This window comes from Dermacentor andersoni, chromosome 10 (assembly GCF_023375885.2).
Source record: "Dermacentor andersoni chromosome 10, qqDerAnde1_hic_scaffold, whole genome shotgun sequence".
NCBI lineage: Eukaryota > Metazoa > Arthropoda > Arachnida > Ixodida > Ixodidae > Dermacentor > Dermacentor andersoni.
Window position 1 is genome coordinate 116,401,165 of NC_092823.1, and position 19,584 is coordinate 116,420,748.

At 46.7% G+C, this 19,584-nt stretch overlaps 2 protein-coding genes across 2 annotated transcripts in view; one reads left to right on the forward strand and one right to left on the reverse strand.

Moving 5' to 3' along the window:
- Positions 1-729: 729 nt before the first annotated feature.
- LOC126544798 (uncharacterized) lies at positions 730-15,562 on the reverse strand. Its single transcript, XM_055077842.2, has one exon. It carries the CDS (start codon positions 14,848-14,850, stop codon positions 12,514-12,516), a length of 2,337 nt encoding a protein of 778 aa, XP_054933817.1. The 5' UTR covers positions 14,851-15,562; the 3' UTR covers positions 730-12,513.
- A 217-nt stretch (positions 15,563-15,779) lies between these two features.
- Positions 15,780-19,584, forward strand: part of alphaSnap (Alpha-soluble NSF attachment protein) — a 31,663-nt gene continuing 27,858 nt past the window's right edge. The window contains exon 1 of the mRNA XM_050192300.2: positions 15,780-16,086. Within this exon, the coding sequence (XP_050048257.1) occupies positions 15,995-16,086 (92 nt within the window). The 5' untranslated portion in view covers positions 15,780-15,994. The remainder of the gene's footprint in view (positions 16,087-19,584) is intronic.

The window sequence follows — 19,584 nt, forward strand, 5'->3', positions numbered from 1 at the left end:
AAAGAATGTGAAAATTATTTAAATATTAATGGAGCAGAACTAACAAGGAAAGGTGGCTATATGGACACTAGTGGAGGGCTTAGATTAACTTTGAAGATATTTTTAGTGAACCCTGCAACACTTTTTAGCATGGTGAATAAACTTGTATTGCTGTTGAGCAATACTGTAACGAAGATAGGAGCCAAATATTATGCCTGTACATTCTGCTAAAGGCCCACAATTTCAATTGGAAGGCTGCCTGCCCCTTAAACTTGCCAGTGACGTTGGCTGATGCGTATAGGATCGCTGCTGTCCCATTTTTGAAGAGAAACACGCAAAAATGCTGTCTCGTGATGGACACCAGTGCTGTTATAGTGATGGGGCAAACGCGTTTGTGTCAACCAGGCCTTGGAGCTCTGTTGACATGAGCACTCGCTACCACGGTCGTGAACTGAAACAGAGACCTTGTGCTCGATGGAGAACACTATAGCCGTTGGACTGGGCAGTTAACCTTTTGCACCCGAACCATCCTGGACAGTTGTAGAGATTCCTCTCACTCATTTTTAGCTCCTTTGTTATCATGCACCACTCGCTACCGGACGATCCTGGTATCATAGGTGGAGTGCAATTTGAACTACTGACAACGTGCAAAAAAGCAAAAACAAATTTTCATGTTTTAAAGATAACTGATCAACATTCAGTTTCAGACGACAAGACATGAGAGGGGGACACAGGTTGGTTCCAGGCCACTTTGTGATACAAACTAGCCTTTATTTACTATGATGGCATCACTAGGAAAACAGCACACTACACTCAAGTATGTATGTACAAGGTTGCGACAAAGGTCTCTCTTTTTTTTTTTGTCCACAAATGTGTAGCGAGTTACAGATGCTCTCCGTTGAGCAGGTCGTCTTTGCGGCACCGTTTGTCTATGTACACAATGGCGTTTGGAGACCAAAACCTGCAGTCCGAATGGTTCTGTTTCTCGCACGTATGGGCACACCATCGTGAAACGTAATATATCTTTTGTGTTGCAGTATTGATTAAAACACACTTTTTATGCTTATGATACACACATGGCACATAGAAACCATTCCTGCGACTGCATGCACACAAACACACACAAAATTTCAGTCCTTTCTTTTTGGCAAAACACTCTTTTACTTGTTTGATGTATAGTTTGCTAGAGATTGGAATAGCAGAAGAACTTCCTCTTTCTATGCACATTCTCTGAACCTCAACAGTGTTCAGCTAGTTGAAAAACTGCAGATGAACACAATGATGTAACTGCTTAAATCATGACCAAAACAGACCTCTAATGTGTCATGCTGTTACACGTGGTTACTCGAGTAAGGGTAAAAATTAATTGCATTGTTCACCTTGGAAGCCACTAGCATTTTGCTACTCTCGCCTGAAAAAAATTTATGCGTTAAATGAGTTCAATGTGTTCTATCAAACTTAAAATTAGTCTTGCATTTTCCTTTCCCTTTCTTTCAAGGAAAGCATGCAGCTAGAAAACTGCAATTTGTTCGTCGGAACTTGATCGGTAATTTCTAAAGTAACCTGCAGGAGTGAACAAATTCCTACAATATATGCAAGTTTTGCATCTGCGTCGCGCTGTGCACAACGCGGAACGCTTCTCAAACGCAAGCAAAGATGTCAAGAGTCATAACTTACACAACATGCAACAAAACGGTGAAATGTACTAAAGACGAAATAACTTAAAAATGAGAAGTTGATGCTCAGCTTTGCTGTATAAATATACATGGCCACAAGTGGTACCAAATAAAAGCAGTTTGAAGGCGATAGAGAAACTAAGCAGTGAAGAATTGAATTATTTCCTAAGCAATTTTTTTAACAGACAACATAACATGAGTAGTAATATGCAACTATAACAACATACTGAAAAAAAAAGCATTATTTCACCTTCATCCCTGTGTGTGTGCCAAAGAACCACACAGTGCACATATCTTTGATTTGAATGTCGCGCATACGCTTTCTCCAGTCCTGTGACCTAAGTTATAGTCAGATCTGATTTGCTTTGAGCTACCACTGCTGACTCGCTGTTTACAAAAGCGACACGCAACATTTTAACAAAAAAGCCTATACAACTGCACTACAAAATGAATGCTGCGGTATAAACAAAACAGCCCTCTGAAACACGTCCTACAAGAATACAGTCAATTCATCCTTTGCACTCGCAGCAGGCGCCACACACTTTGACAACAAGTCATGGCCATGGAAGTCAAGACATCAGCAGCAGCAAATAACACAGGAGGGCATAAAATTTGCATTTGTGGCAAAGATAACCGTTTCCAAAGTCTGATAACTACAAGACACACATTGCACGCTTGCAAAGCACGTATCTCCTTTCCCTCTCCCCACCCACCCACATTTTTTTCGTTCATCTTGTTTGTTTGTTTTTACACAAAATGAGCAGCCAAGAAAGGCCATCCCGTGTATGCCAGAGACTTGCTGGCGCTTTCAGCCACAGAGGTTTACAGACGCTACCACAGGGCAGTGCGTGGATGGAAATTACGGAAAGTGTGCAATGATCTTGTGTTCACTCAGCTGGGAAATGCACTCCATAATGCTGGAGCGAAACACAAATGGGAAGAAACAGACCAGAACACATCTGACACTCAACTACATAATACGTAGTACGATGCGTGACCGTAGCTTAACTGGGCACTAAATGCGCTCCGCAACCCTGAAACTAAGCGTCTACAAATGAATCGTGCCACAACACGTAGCACTAGCGGATGCGCCTTGCAGTTGGTTACCATGTGTCCGTGCTTCATTCAGGAGTGACAGCACTTGTGGCTTCTCTCGTGACGCTTTTGAGATTACATTTTATGTCTGCCCCTTTTAAGCAAATGTTTCTCAAACTTTAGCAGCCACAAACCATTTGGCCACCTTTGATGTCGTTTAGGGATGCCTAAAGTAAAGTTTCACTAATACAAAAAGAACTATTGACAAAGAGAAAGCCATACAGTTTGGTAATGCCATAACGGTTAAACATATCCATAATCAGCAACAACGTAAGAATGCCAATATGCTCCTATGCTAGCTAATTATGTTTGCTTTTAATTTCTTCGACGTCATGGCAAAGGCGAACTACTGCCAACGACGACTGTGATCCGTCTCATGCTAAGCAGGCAAAGCTGTGGAGACTAGTACTACCAAGTAGTACTAGCAAGTACTAGTGAGGTCATGCAAGTCTCACTCTGCGCATGTTTGAAGTGCGGTTTATTTTTATTTTTTGATCTGCAACACTTCCTACAGAATAAGTACTTCATGCGTATTACAACTTGCGGACGTAAAATTACATCAAATCGAGCGTTATACTTGTGCACCCTCGTGCCTCCAGTCTGTGTCGCTGCGCATGTTCGGTTGGTAAATAAAGTCAGATCTGTGACACTGTCCACATAATAAATGTCATAATTTTGCTACATCAAACTAAGAGACGTCAAATTACATGACACATAACTATGGCTTTTGCATGTGACGCGCCATTTCTTGCTCACAAATTCAAGTGGTGAGAGAAATCCGTTCAGATTTGCAACGCCTTCTACGTAATAATTAGGTCATACTTTGTGACATAAAGGTGCGGCACTTAAATGTTGCATCAAAATACATGATGCACACCTACACATCTTTCTTTCGTACGCGACAAGAGAAGACTATCTTTCGCAGTGTTGCCTGTTTTGCATGAAATGGAATATAGCACTTTCGAAATATCGTATCCAGCCACAGTAAGTGGGTCAGGGAACATAAGTACAACATAGCGCACATTGTTTCGAGGCACTCCAGGTACTTTCACTGCAGGTACTGCGGCTGCAAGCCAGAGTTCGAAAAGGCAATGATCTTGAAGCTGGTACAATACAGCATGCAAAATTTTGGAGGCCAAAGAAATCTTTAAGGCTGCAAGACAGTAGAGTCGGCGCCTTTTCTCTAGTACTTTTACATAAAGAACTGCAGTTCCTGCGCAGATCTGCATATTCTGCCCACGCGCTGCAGTAGACAGCTCGAGATGCCATGCCATATCTTTTTTTTTTTGTGCATGTTTATGAGGCTGCTTCGTTTCATGCTCATCACACCAATATTCTGAGCCTATGTGTAAACCACAACAGCGCATGCTTCGTGTGCTGTTGCGGTGTACAGACATATTGCCATTCCTTGAGTAATACTCAATTGTTAGCCCAGCACTCGTGGCGTTACCTTTATGTACTATTGTTACTTTGTCCTTCCCATGCTCCTACCTTGCAAGAAAATGTTTGAAGAAATTTTCTTTATTTTCTTTTTCACTGACAGAATTAACTGGCTTCTGAAGGGGGCTAATCCCATGTGCATTTAAAGTTTAGGTAACATATAAACAGCAACAGACGCTGCTGGTTAGCTTGGTTTTTATCGTACAAACTATTTGTTTTGGTGAAAGTTCTGAAAGTAAGCCAAATAGTAGTCACTTGTAAGTTCCAAGTCTAAGCGAGCTAAATGCTGCATAAAGAATTTCTCATGACAGGCAAGCTGCAAGAAATTCAGCATAAGCAGCCACAAGTGCTCTTCAAGCCCAACGGAGCCAACAGTCATGTAAGCCTGATTTCAGTCATCCCCATGCTGACATAACTGCCATGTCAGCAACATCTGTGAACACTTATTTGTGGGTATCCCTCCAGCACTCTTTGTCTGAAACACTTATGTTTCCATCCACACAGCCAGCCCACAAAGCAAGCAAAAAAAGTTGCAACACCATGGAATGAAGAATGACCAGGAACAGTGATTTTAAATGGGCACCAAAGAAAATGTCATGCCAATCCAGACTGGTAGGTTACTTGGCAATGCTGAGAACAGGCATAGTCAGTTACCCATGACTTTGAAGACTACAGCGCACAAGTAGCTGTAAACGGAGAAGCGTAAAAGAAGCGCTTCTGTCCATTTTACGCTCCTCCAATCTTGTCCACTTGCACGCTCTAGTGTTTGGGTCATGGCAGGTTACGCCTCTTGAGTGCCAAATGTGTTAGTTCCACCAACGTCTTAGTGCCCAAGACGGTGCCAAAAGGGCAAAATACAGGTGGCGATGGCACTACCGTGGCATTCCCGCAAAAGCTCTCTGCTCCACAAATTGTACTGCGGCGACAAACGCACCGAGAGATTGAAAAGCATAGCCAACCAGTCTGGTCTGGTTTACAGTTTCTGTTTAGTGGCCCTTTAAAGGCCTGCATCAATGGCCCAAACGTATGTGGAGGCACAAATGTCTTTGAAGACATTTGCACATCCAAATCTCTTCGAAGACATCTGTGTCTCCAGAAGAACGTCGCCAGCACCTCACCACCGCTACTTTCACTGAAGCAACGAACATTTCATCAAAAGACTGGGAAGCAGCACAGAAGGAAGCAGGCTTGCACACGAAGTCTCAGGAGCACACAAATACATGTGCTAATCTAATGCATGTCACCGCGCATCTCTGTACACTCAATCACCTCCTTTTCATAGTGAGCACCGGATTAGGCCGCTTCTTTCAGAACCGCAAAATTTCAGCCTAGGCAAACCGCGAAATACAAGCACAAATATGAACGTGAAGTCTCTTTCTTTACAGCTACGCAGTTTGCGATTAACATCCTCTTTATAATGGCCCAAGCTTCACCAAAACCACTTCAGTGGATTTGGAGCAAGACAATATCTCTGTGCATTTGTATCCCAACAGAAATTCCCAAGCTAAAGCATCTTCTCAGTAAAATTTTGTTCATTCAGGCCAAAACAACTAAAAACAGCAGCCAATCTGTACCAGGCACTCTCATTAGCAATGCCAGGAAAGGTTCAGCTACTAAGACGGAACATTCTTTTTTTTTTTTGGAGCACAATGAAAACAGCTCACCCAGACCATAGCCCAACATAGGAACCCAACACACACAGAGAAAGGAAAAAGACTAGGAGGGAGCATCACGTGACAATTTTAAAGTTGTCGCAAAAAAAGTATGCAAAGGAAAGGTTCATGGGAAATAAATGCTCATCATGTGATAAGCAAGCTGCCGATAACGCTGAAAGTACGGAGAAAAGGGGAGAGGAGAGATCGGGTGGCGAAAGGTGATTGTAATCTCTAATAGCTACTATAAACCAAACAGCGCTTAAAAAAAAAAACCTTTCGAAACCAGCATGTTGACTCTTAGAACCACAGTGGTGTTGAAATGGTAGAGCGTCCGCCTCATATGTGGGACATACTGCGTTCAAATTCTGGTGCCGCCAGTAACTCACCATTTTTTTTTTCTTCTAGTGAGTAGAGATGTAAGACAACTCAGTAGTCTACAAGAGTTGTCATCTCAAAAGGGGGCCCTAAAGAGATCTGCAAAGGCCCCTGGGAGCCGTTTCTCCCACCGCAATTTTGGTTAAATAGTCGAGCATCCACCGCTGTTCGGCACCCGGCGACAGATGAGTGCTGGCACCGGGTACCCACAGGTAAAATAGGTACAAATGTGCCCCCGGCCAGGCGCTTGGCAACTACGAGAGTTGCAGGTGCTTGGAAGGACACCCAAATACTATTGGGAAGTTGGCAGCATGGCGGCCAGCCTACTTTTTAGGGGTCTCTACTCTCTTGGAGGCAAACTCCAAGAGTCAACATGCGGGTAGACACAGATGGAAGGGTGGGAGGCGTGAGGTCAGGGGAGGTTGCCCTGCCAAAGCTGGAGGCCTGACGTCGTGCTCCCTGATAGTCTTTTTTTTTTTTTCCCCCATGGCAACACAATTCTTGGCTCGTGCTGACTATGCACTATTGGCAAGAATAAGACCGCTGGCGTGAGGTTACACTGCATGGTAATAAAGAAAGACAGTGACACATGCAAGTTGATGGGCATCGTCCTGCGTGCGTGGTCGTGTTTATCAACTATGCAGCGCAACTTTCAAATCCACAATCGAGAACCAAGCAGCAGTCGCACAACATTTCGCTGAAAAATGAACCTGCAGAACAAGCGCAAACATTTCTTTCTGGCACAAAGCACTGCACAAATTGAATTACATTTCTCTAACTGCACGCAACAAAGCACACAGGCACGTACCCATCTTACACTGCAAGACAGGTGGCTTTCAAAGCTGTGTGGCTGCAAATCCGGTGGCAAATTGTACAGAACCAGCAGCCATGACTTGACAAATATTCATTAAATTTCTCAAAATATATTTCTTTCTTGTTACTAGCATACAATTTTCCAAACAATTTGATTCCCTAAACAAAAAAAAATTGTTTTTGTTACTATAGTCACAGACAGCTTCCTGTGGCAATGGAGGGAAAACTATAAGAGGGATGGAGCTTCTGTATGCATGTGTTACTAAGCCAAGTAGCCTGGCACAGTATGACAGTGCATTTCGTTTCTTGAAACAGATACTGAATCAGCATAGCTTCCATATGCGACAGTTTCACATATGCCCAAATGTGAAAAGTCAAATTTATCCCTCACTGGTGTACTTAGTCTCATTTTGCTCTTGCAAATACAATGTATAAGTTTTCTCTTCCCCAGTTTAGACTAAGGTGGATGAGAATGCATGACTTTATCAGGAGTGCTTTTACTTATGTACTCTGCCTCCAGAGTTTTCTGTTCATTGCCACATGAAGCTGTCCATGAGTACAGGACAAGACTTTAGCTTTTGCTAATCTGCAGGCAGTTGCGTCATTGCCAGCTTTACTGAGATGCCCTAAAGAACACTAATGAGGGCACCCTAACAAAATAGTGTTCACAGGAAGATGGAAAGTTTAGGAGATTAACAGTGGCCGAACAAGGGATGCCTCAGGCTGGAGCCAATGTTCCAAGAGGACTTTAATATTTTTCAGGGCAACAAGTGCGTTCCTCGGTAGCGTTTATACAGCTCTCCCCTCCCCCAACACACACCAAATGTGGGTGTGTGTTGGGGGAGGGGAGAGACACTCCAAAAGACACGAGGTTTAATCCTAACATACTTTGAAATGCCAGTGTGACCCTTCTTTGGTGCCTAGCAGATGCTTGAAAGAAGTGTCGCCAACTGTATTTAGTTACAACAAGTGCATTCCTTGGTAGCATTTATACAGCTCTCCCCTCCCCCAACACACACCAAATGTGGGTGTGTGTTGGGGGAGGGGAGAGACACTCCAAAAGACACGAGGTTTAATCCTAACATACTTTGAAATGCCAGTGTGACCCTTCTTTGGTGCCTAGCGGATGCTTGAAAGAAGTGTCGCCAACTGTATTTAGTTCATGTCTTTCATGGCTTGCCATACTATAGTTCATGATGAGGCTGACCTTGTAAATTAGATTGGTTGATTCTAATCTACCAATTTAGCTCAACCAAATATTTTTCTTCAGAGTCACTCTAATGAGCATTTGAGCACCACTGAAGTAAGATGATGACATATGGGTTTTATTGGCACAAGCGCCAGGAATAGCCAAAGGGTGCCAACTGAAGTAAGGCAGCTGAGTCAGAAGCTAAATACTCGACCACGAAGGATTGCTTTAGTAGCTCAAATCTGAAAAATCAACAGTTTAGTGACCTAATTTCAATATACCCACTCCATAGCCCGACTCAGTGGATGTCTCATACTCACTAAACGTTGTCACCATCTTCTACGGCGAACGACTGCTTCAATGTGGTGTTAAAACAATCTAAACATTTTGAGAACAAACAGGCTGAGCTTGCAAAGCGCACTGTTATCATAGTATGTGCCAAACATTTAAGCACTGAGCATAGTTGGAACCACCATAAACTCGTGAGTATTGTGCGTTCTTGCCGACATTGGTCAAGGTAACGTTGACTGGATTTCCATCATGTTTCTGTCGTCTGCACGTTAGCTACTTGGTCGAAGAGTGCATTAAAAACGCAACAGCTATGACTTGTTTCCAGCACCCGCGTCAATTCTGCCGCGTACAGCTGGCAAAAGCATAGCCTTTGAGATCTGCATCTGTTATCTAGAGGGCGCCGTTGCTGGGGCATGGATTTCGACACCCCCTATTGTCAGTCGAACATGCCAATTTTTTCAGTGGCTTCCTCACACCAGCAAAAAGTTTAAATGAGAAAGTAACACAGAAATGGTAATCAATCAATCAATCAAATAACACAGAAATGTAGATAATTAAAAAAAACTAAACACAAGTAGCAGAAACCTCACTCGCATAGTTAAACATCCCTTTCTTTTTTTCAGGACTCGTGTGGGTCCCACTTTCTCATGACTAGCAGATGTGCCAAGGCATCTCCTTTCGCTTTTTGACCAAGAAAATGTCTGTCTCCCTTGCGGTTGTGATTTCATCGTTTCTAGGCTGCATGTCCCACGTGAGAGGCATTTGCAAGGAGTGAGAACACACAATGCCAATATGGAGGGAACACGTTGTGACCGGAAGTGAAAAGAGAGCCAGGCACATGATAAAAGGCAAGCAAACAAAAGAAACAACAACAGAAACAAAAGCACACAGAGAACAGAGTCGGATGAGCTCTCGTGCAGCAGGCTCATGTCTCGCTGATCGCGTTCACTGGCTAGATGTTGCAGCCGCATTAGCTAAGCGTCCACAATGCAGAGAGAAGGCGAATACAAATGCTGCACTGAATCAACCTTGATACTTCATACTAAACCAACAAATTCTGGTGAAATTGTTGAAATTTTCTGGCTCAGCACTGCTTCGGCCATCTTTAACCCTTTCTGGTCCGATAATCCCTGCAGAAATCATAATGTTTGGCAGAAAATGTCTGCCGCCAAGGAAGACAAACAGCAAAACTATCTTCAGAAATGTGAGCGTCACCTATGCTTATTACGATGAGCAAAACGAGAACAAGGTAAAAGTGGGAGCGAACGTTCCGACAAGTCGAAACGTTCGCTCCCGCTTTTACTTTGTTCTCGTTTTGATCATTGAATCGAATTTACATCTCCCAATTTCCCGTTGTTTTCCCTATGCTAATTACGTAATTTATAGACTTTGTGCCGCAGGTAAATATGGATCTCCTTGAAATGGAGTTAGGCCTCTATGCTCTATTCTTGAAGCCTGCTGCATACAGCATGGTTTGGGTGGCACAAAAAAAAAACATGGTCTTCAAATAATCTGCGGCCAAAAACTCCCACTGGAAATTTTTCATTTATTTCTCCAACTTTTGTCATTCAGACACGTAATATAAAATTTTCACTTCATTAAAAAAATTTGCCCCAGAAAAGGTTAAAGATATAGGCAAACATGAAGTCTGCAAGAAAGGTACTTATTAACGCTTGTATAATAAAGGTGTGGCCTGGCAATGGACAATTTAAGGGCGCCTTGACAACCCACAGAATAATTCTGTTTGCCCCAATACACAGTCAGCCTGGCATGCTCATTTTTTATGTGACCACAATCGGATTTCTGCATGTCCAGCTGCGATCACCACTGACCAGAAATTCAGTCTTTGCAGTCAAGCTGATAGTTTGGCGGTACATCACCTAGTCGGAGCAAAGCACCCACTACATAACTTTTACACAGCCTGAATGTATTACAAAGGTCGGTGACCATGAGCAAACAAAACTTGTGACGGTGGTCAGTTGGCCATTTCATAATAATTCTGACTTGAAAATCGGGACTTCAGTGTTGCCACTTTCTTTGATCAAGCCGATATAAAAAAAAGAACAAAGAACCATCTATCATATGCCACATCAAACTGGAGTTTAAAAATCATTTAAAGTACTGCTACCATATGCCATGTTGACCTGAACATTGACCTGAACATCAGCCAAAATATCAGCCTGAACATCAGTTTGAACATTGATGTGGTAGCTGTGAAGCAAATCAGTTTTATAAAGCAACAACCTGTTTACTACGAGAACGGCCAGATTTCGGTAAAACAAAGAAATGCGTATTGCCAATGGGAAGGGTTTCCACACAGCAAACACAACACTATTGACAAATGTCATGTTTCAGCTGCCACCAGAGGGCAGACACAAATGCACAAAAGCCACCTGTCAAGCTGTCAGCAACCGTGTCAATTGTAAAGAAAAAAAGATGGGGTAAAGATTGACACTGCAATCAGCGAAGCAAAGCAACTGCACACACAAAGCGTAGAACGCATATGGGGATATCAGCCGATGGGCATGACGTTATCTGCAGCTTTTGCCAGTACAGCCTCTTGAGAGATAATCTGAGTCAACAGCACCTAGAGCACAGGTCTTGTCACATCTGAGGAATACAAATGTCTGAATGCAGCTGCACTATTCGATCCAAACTTATCAGGCTTTGCACAAGGAAGAACATCAGTGGCATGTTAGATAAGATCCTATCTCAATTTTTGTGATCAGTTGTAATAAGAGCTTTAGAAAAAAATTTTGCTTTTAAAAAACATTGGGCTGAAAGGTACCTGGTGAAGGTTTAGTGTGCATGCTGCTAGTAAAAAATTGAGCCGTATTTACAGCTACATCAAGTCCAATTTTGGCATAGCTCTTCTTTTTTATGTGACACTAATTTGTGACAAGCTGCTCTTGGCAACAGGAGAGACACACACAGTGACGTTAGATATGCAAGCAAGCATTTTTTTTTCATCTTTGTTTTGCAGATAAAAAGCCTCTGCACAAAGCAATAGACTGCTTGCCTCACACAACAGCTTTTAGACACACACTGTACAAACCACAGAATGACTTGAAGCCAGCGACAAAGGAGCTCATTGCAACGGTCACGGTCGCTACGATGTTATCGGATGCCATATCTGACAATGCATACCCAATCTAAACTGAACCCTCGGAAGGCTGCTGTCATTGCCGCAAATTCTAAGCAACATAAACTTTGTGATCGGGGCAGTTGCTGCAAATTTAAAGCGACTGAAAAAAACGACAAGTTTTGTTCACCTCAAAAACAAAAAGAAACACCACACAATGCATTTTTGTATAGACAGCTAGGCTTTTCTTTCCTAGCTGAGAGTATTACCTGACTTGTGTGTTGCAGAAAACACGTAAACTTGATGAGAGGGGTTTTGTAAGGAGCTTATCATGGTTAATGCTACACGAGGTTTGTTGTGGCTAGCTGGGCCCAGGTATTCGTTCCTTGCAAGAAAACTGCAAGGAACGATCTATTACAGGGAGCCTCTGTCGATTTTGGGAACACAGGAATACCTGGGCGCAACCCTCACAAAAAAAAAAAAAATCTTACGCAAAAGCCACCCTTAAACATTCAGAGCTTCAATATACCGGGGGTCATGCTGCAACAAAGCGGTAGGTGGAACCCCAGTCCACTTTCACAGAGAAGTATGCATGAAGCTGTCTGATGGACAAAATGTTACAGCGAGTGCGACGCAGGCTTCATGGGTGACCGTGATGAGAACAGAGAAAGAAGTGCAGATGCCTGAAGATGCATCTTAAGAGTCCGACGTGGACACACCGCTCTTGGCTCTGTGACCACGAAGAAAGTGGTTGCTGACTCGTGGACTGATGATATTGCATTTTCTGTAGTTCACTGTTACACTAATGCTGCACTCATCGGAGGTCCAGCATTGCACACATGTTACACTCGAGGGCAAAGCAGCAACCCCTAATATGTGGAAAACTGCGCACAACTTCCAAGCGTTCGACCGCACATGTCAGTAGACGAGCTGCTTGCCACCACCCACACCCTTGCCGTGCTTGCGCGGGAGCGCAAACTGCTTAGTCCGGCACAGGATCACTTTCGTGTCCTCGGTGTGCATGACCCGCCACTGGACTTTAACAAAGTCCGAACACTCACCTTCCTCCTCCTCATTCCAGTCGTAGACGTCAAACGAGGATGAACCGCCGCCGCCACCTCCAGCACTCTTGGCCGCTTTCGGTGTCCGCGGAGTCGTCTGCACCGGGGTTGGGGGACTCAGCAGCGAAGAGCTCTGCTTACGCGCTGGTGTGAACTTCAGCTTTAGTCCGACGCCTCGCCGCGTTCGCTCGACAGTCCAGCGATTGGGGTTGCTTTCGGACATGCCATTGCTGGTCGCGTCCTCGTCGTCGCGGCTGTGTCTCCTTCGAGCCGCCGTCTGCTTCGACGTGGATGACGGCGGTGCCTCGGACGGAGTGTGTGCTGTCAGCTCGAGCGGCGATGAAGACGAGTTCTCCATGGACGGCTGCTGCTGCTGACACCTTGCGTTCTCTGCAGCCATGGATGGTGGGTCTGAGAAGGGCCACGCAGGATATTGCTGCTGCTGCTGCTGAGGCTGTGACTGAGGTACTAAAGATGTGGGAGCAGCTGCGCCCTCCACGGCCTTCTCCAAGCTCTCCTTGTGGCCGTCGACGCTCCGCGAGCCGCCACTTCTCCTCTGACCATTCTCGTCCTCGGTCTCGTCACAGATGCTGTGCAGGAGGTTCTGCAGGCCAACCGAGAAGTCTGGCTGCGGAAGCTCACTCGTGAACATCGCATCCTGCTGCGGAGGGTCGAGGAAGCTGAGGTTTTCGAGTGACAGGTGGTGGGAACTTGACACCGGCGGCACGCCCTGCGAGTGGTGCGACAGGTGTGGCGGTGGAGGCGGCATAGTCGCTGCTGTGGCTGCCACGCTGCCACCAGAGTCCATCTTGGCACCTCCCGCCATCCAGCACGACTGTGGCTCCTCAGCCTTGTCTGGAAGGTAGGGTGGGTGCGGAAGGAGCGGTGGTGGCAATGCTGGAGGGCCCTGATGGTGGTGGATGTACTCCCGAGGGAAGCTCTGCCCACAAATCTCCGACAGCTGGCTCGTCCGTGAGAAGTCAAGGGGAACGGCTGCACTGGCCTCACCTACACTGGAAAGCAGTCCCGAATGGTGCATGGCGCTGGGCGGTGAGTCGTCTTGCGGTTCTTGCTTCACCATCACTTGTCCCGGGTCGAAAGTGGGCCTCGTCGGGAATGGCATAGGTGGTGGCCGGTGGTAGGCAGCGGCAGACGCCTGCATACCGGCTGCATTGAGCATGGCAAAGTGGTACGCCGAAGGGTGCATGTCACCAAGCGCCTTGTCTACGCCATGTTCCCCGTTGCCGACAAAGTCGTCCAGACTCGGGAAACAGTCGATAAGCTCCTTCACGCACTCGAAGTTGTCCTCGCGCAGAGCAAACTCACGGTGGTGCGCCCCGTCGGGGCCTATGTGCTGCTGCAGGTTGTAGAAGTAGGCATTGCAGCACTCGCAGTACTGGTGCTTGGCCGGCGGTGCCGGGGCGGCTGCAGCGGCTCCCTGTTGCGGCTTGTTGGCCGTCCCAGTCACGGCGGGCTCCTTGTCGGAACAGTCCGAATCGCCGGAGATGGCTCGACCGGACTTCTTGAGCTGCACGTACCGATCCTGAACGGCGGGGTCGTCGAACGGGCTCGACGGGTACAGCGAGTTGATGTAGAGCGACGGATCCGACTTGAACACCTTGTACACGGGCTTGAACTCCTGCTCGAAGTCTTCGACCTTGACGAGCGGTCGCGGCAGGCGTGACGCCTTGCGCTTGCGGGACGTCGCTGCGGCGGCGGCGGGCTCGAGCGCGGGCGAAGCAGCGGGCTGGATGTTGAGTTGCACCTCGACCCAGCGCAGGAATTGGCTGATGTTCCAGAGCCGAATGCGGGCCTCCCGCACCCTGTCGATGACACAGTCTTCGGCGGACGCTTCGGATCCCTTGTGCGCGCGGCTCAGGATCAGCTGGCCGCGCGAGCGCGGCGCTTGTTCTTCGGGGGGTTTGGGCGCCGCCGCGCCTACCTTGGTCGGGTCCTGGTCGGTGACCACGAAGCTGACCGCTTCGTCGAGAAACTCGGACACGCGACCGCCGAGCACCTGAATGTTGCGCAGGAGCTCGGCCTCGTCGAGCTTCAGCCGCTTGATCCAAATGAAGAGCGTGAAGCCCAGCAGCGGTTTCTGTTGCTGGTGGTCTCGGTCGGAGTTGAGCGAGCGCCAAGAGGTCCACTGGATGCCGTCCCAGACCCAGCCGTAGTCACCCACTTTGAACGTCATTTTGCGGATCGCGCCGCCGCTGGCCTGTGGGCCATGGGGGACCCGCGGGGGTTCGTCTCGAGGAACGAACCTCTGTTTGACGAACTAGCTTGCCGCACTGAAAGATCTCCCTTCAACACGGCCACAAGCTCGACTTCGCGGGCGTCCCAGGCAACGACGCGTTCCCGCTCGAAGGTACGCGACGCCGATGGGCGCACATCGCGACCTGCTGCAGCTGCTACGGGCACAAGCTTCGGCGACTTTTTAGGGCCGTCGTTGGCGTGGGTTCGCACGTCGATGCTCCATGATCGCGGCCGGGTTTCCTCCGATCGGGGCTTCGGAACGGGCGACGAACACCAACCGAGGATGCGAATAAATCATCTTTCTTTCGCCTTCCCTTGCGTTCGTTCTTTTTATCTCTCGTTTCTTGTTTTGTTGCTTATCCCTTTTGGAGCGCTCTCGCTGCTAGTACGAGGGACTCGGAAGCACAAGCGGGTAGCGGAGAGAGGGGCTCTCAAATGTCTGGGCACCTCCGACGCTAGATATCGCCGTTGACTTACAACGCCGAGGTTCGCGTGTAGCAATGAGGTGAGAACGAGAAACGAGAACGCACTTGCCTCGTTAGGTTTCTCAAGTCCCAGCGACGAGGATTTAGCGGAAGAAAAAAAAAATTTCTTACCCACCAAGCGATTAATGGTTGAGAAGAGGGAAGGGAAAGCCCTGGAAAAGCTGCCGGATACGAAACTCAGCGGACAGTCGCGCGGGCGTCGCGAAAAAATCACCAATGCTGCGCTCGGCTGGAATTATTAAAAGCGTAATTGAGCGCGAAAATTTTTTCGCAATAGACGCGCGATGCCTCGATCGCTTGCGCAACGTTCAGAAAAAAACATTACAGAATTACGCTGCTGCACAATCGACGGCTCTGATCCTTTGACGCACAGAGCTCGTGATCACGACAACTTCCGGCGGTAGCACACGCACGCACGCACATACGAAGCGTTGAGTCAAGTCGATACACACGGGAGTCTGGCTATGCTGCAAAGACCTGCCGTGCTGTAAAAAAGAAAGCCTCTGCAACGGGACGTTTTTCAGCCGGTGGCGTGTGTTCGAAGCCTTGTGCTTGTCTGACCCCGAAACCGTCGTCGACGAAAGTGCGCCCAGAACGATGGCGGACAACGAGCAAAAAGCCATGCAGCTTGTCGCCGATGCCGAGAAGAAAATCAAGTCGGCGCAGGGCTTCCTCGGGTCGTTATTTGGGTGAGTGCAGTGAACGTAGCTATTGCGAGGGTTAGCTAAGGGTCTGTCGAGTGCAATGTTTTGACGAGGCCTTGTTATGTTTGCTACAACACGAGTGCCACCAGCTGCCGCGCTTCACATTGGCGAGGACAGCCTTTTCCTGGACCTTTCAGCTGCGGTTGCCGCAGTGTGGTGTGATCGCCTGATACCTCTCAGGCCCCATGTTAAGTTTTGGTTTCTTAATTGCGAAATCCTAGCTACATTCGCGTGTGCGTAAGGTGTCGGAGGTTTTTGGAACCGAGCAACATCCATCCTGCGAACTGATCCGACTAGGTGAAAAACGCAGATGTTTCTCCCGTGTCTGGCCGTGCGACCCGTTGTGTACGTAGTGGTGACCACGCATCCGCATTCTCTCAGTTTAGGTTACCCAGTAACCGTGGCGTATGACTATTCCCCGCTAGTTGCGTCGATGTTTTGAGTGCGCCAATGAATAAATACTAGAGAAAGAAAAGAAAAATCGCGATGTCAGCAGAGGTTTTCGGAGCCGTGAAAAAAGAACTTTGCTGTTCAAAAGAGAATAGTTGACATGTAGCATGTTGCCGAGAGGGCAACGCCGTAGTTGTGACGTGCCTATGTCCGGCAGATGTGTGCGTCGGAGAGCTGTAACGACGCCTGACCGTTTTCATAGAGCTATATGTATATGCGACTCCAGCGAGGAAACGAAGGCGCGATGCCACGGCCATTTCAGTTGTCTCAGTACATTGCTCAGTATCGCGCGCGGGCATGAATAACGCGATACCATGTCTTCGCCTCATTATTTGTCATAATCCCGTGTGTCATAGTCCACGTAGGTCGGTTGTGGTGGATCGCTGAAAAAAGAATAAAGAACGACATCGCCGAAAAAGCGCCCGCGGGTCGGGTTTTGTAGTCTGTTCCGCATTCTAGAGTTTCCGCCCCCCTTTTTGAAACGTTGCGCATCGGATCGAAGGGTTGTCGCCGTCAAGGTGCGTCCTTCACTGGCGGTATCGCAAAACTGTTTTGTGTGTGCGGTGCCAGTAGATAAAAGCCATGTTTAGCTACTGTCTCAGACAAAAGAAATAGCATATACGAGAGGGGGTCAGAGCGTATCGATCGCATCGCTACCCGCTTCGTTAAACTGAGGCGGTTGTCGCAGCCTGGGCGCGCCGCGACGTAATGACGAAATCGTTGTTTATGGCTTCAAAATAGCCACCACTGTTCTTCTTTTTGGCCGGCGGCGGAAGCAAATTTAGAAACGAAAAGAAGAAATAGAAACCTGTGTTTGGCCCCTTTTATCTCTCGTTTTGGTTCTCTAACGTTTCGTCAGAGAACCAAAAGGTGTATGACTTCAGTACGATGACCTGCTTATTTGGGATTGCAGCACTTAACGATTATCTTGCGTTTATCGCTAACCGATTAACGCGAAAAACTGTGGAGAAGCATTCTGTGATGTGACCTGCATATCCACACATTTAATATTCTGACTGGTTGACCCTTGAAATAAAAAGATAGTAACGTCTGTGATCTGTGAAGTGGAACTGTTAGGGAGTGAACCAATGTTGGTGCCTTTGGACAATGCATTGCTGATGCTTATTTTATTTTAATTTTATTTTTTCCACATGTAAGAAGACAGAGTAAATAATAACAAAAGCAGACCGGTAGTGAGGTTGCACAGACATGTAGACCCACTTGTCTGTTGTAGACCAATGAGCACATAGACCAGTCACTCTCCCTGAGCACAAGTCACAGAGGGTGTCTTGAGTTTTCATGTGACCGGTTTTTTTTTCTGTTCCATTTTTGCAAAGGAAATGTTGGAGCTAAATGCACTATCAAGAAGAAACAAAATATTGTAGATGGGCTGATGTTTGTGTCGGGAGGCGATAGGCACCCATCCAGCCAATAAGCACTTCAGCAGCAGACGAAATGAACATGTGCACTGGGTGGACACTTACAAAAGAGCCCTTCCTGATTTCTGTTTAAAAAATTGAAACATTTCTGCTGAAACGCACATTTAACTGTAATACCGTACAAAATAGACTGCGAAATAGGCTATGAAATGTCATTCACATACGAGATTTGATCATTAGGGGTCATTTGTTGGTAATCAACTTGACCTATTGTTTATTTATAAAGCTTTCAATGTATACGGAAACCACAGTGTATGTGGTGTTTCAAAACAGCTTGCCAACTTGATTTTGGCTAGAAAGTGCAGATCAGTGTTTGGCAAATAACTGGGTCAAAGTGGGAAAAAAAAAGTTAAAAGGAACGAGTGAATCATTATGTTTCTGCTTGTCAGTAGACATACTTATCATTGCACCTTGACACCAGCTTGGCTCGGTGGTGATAGCTGCCGTCAGAGCTGTGACAGCTATTACCACCATGGAATTTGGTGTTATGAAATCGAGTTGCTTGTATCATGCCAAGAGGCGGATTAGAGTTTGGCGCTGATGGGCTGCGTTAGATGGAGGGAAATGTGATGTGAAACAGGTAGTGCTGTTCTCCTTAGCTCTGTCAGTTTTAGTTCATTTTAGAACTTGATTTAGGGTTGGCCGTTTAAACATGCCCTCACCTTTGATGACACTCGTTTGCTAGCATGGTGCCAAGGGATGAAGCACTGTTTGGCTAGTTTAGGTTTGTTCACATTAGCAAATTGCTCGGGCTGGTTGAATAGTGAAATTTCCGAACTGAGTTGAATGCAAGTATTAGGGAAGAAGAACCTTAGATGGTCGAATCTAAAGGCTGCTCCACGTTCAACCTTTTCCTGGCGTTTTCTGGCATTTCGACATTCAGCGTCATTCAGCATCGACGTTGAGGCATCGACGTCTGCTGCTGCCACCAGAAGCGGCTCGACGAGTGCAGGCCAGTGGGCGCTGGTCCGCGTGCCGCTCGTGTGGCTCAAGGCTCTCTCTGGCGCCATTCATGCGACAACGCCGGAAAACGCCAGCAGGAATGCTGAATGTGGGGCGCCCTTTATACAGAACTTTCAATTTTCTAAACTAAGAAGTAAAGGTTGTGCCAATTGCAATTTGTTTAAAAAGAAAAGCTTCATTTGCATTATTTGATACATGCAACTGACGTTCCTGAACTGAGCCACTTGTAAATTTTGAAAAACAAGGATAATCTCAGAAATGTGATATATGGTGTTAACCGTGATGATTCTAATGAAACAAACGTACAGCGCACGGCCAAATGCGTGTAGGAGAGTTATTTCCCAAAGGAGCTAAGCATAACGCTACAGAACCATACGTCACTTTGAAGGAATGCAAATGTGGCGGCCAAGTAAAAAATTGCTTTGCCTAAGATCGAGACGGCAAATTAGTATGCTGCGTAAAGGCAAGGCATCCTTATTCAATGACTGTAAGTTATTGCGGAGAAGTTAACTGGCTCCACAATTTTTGCTCACTGACCGGCACCCGTGTTCAGCAGCACGGCTCACATTCAGCACAGTGCCTGCACGCAATGGTCTTTCTCAGCGTAGACTTCAAAGAGGTGTTGTTATGG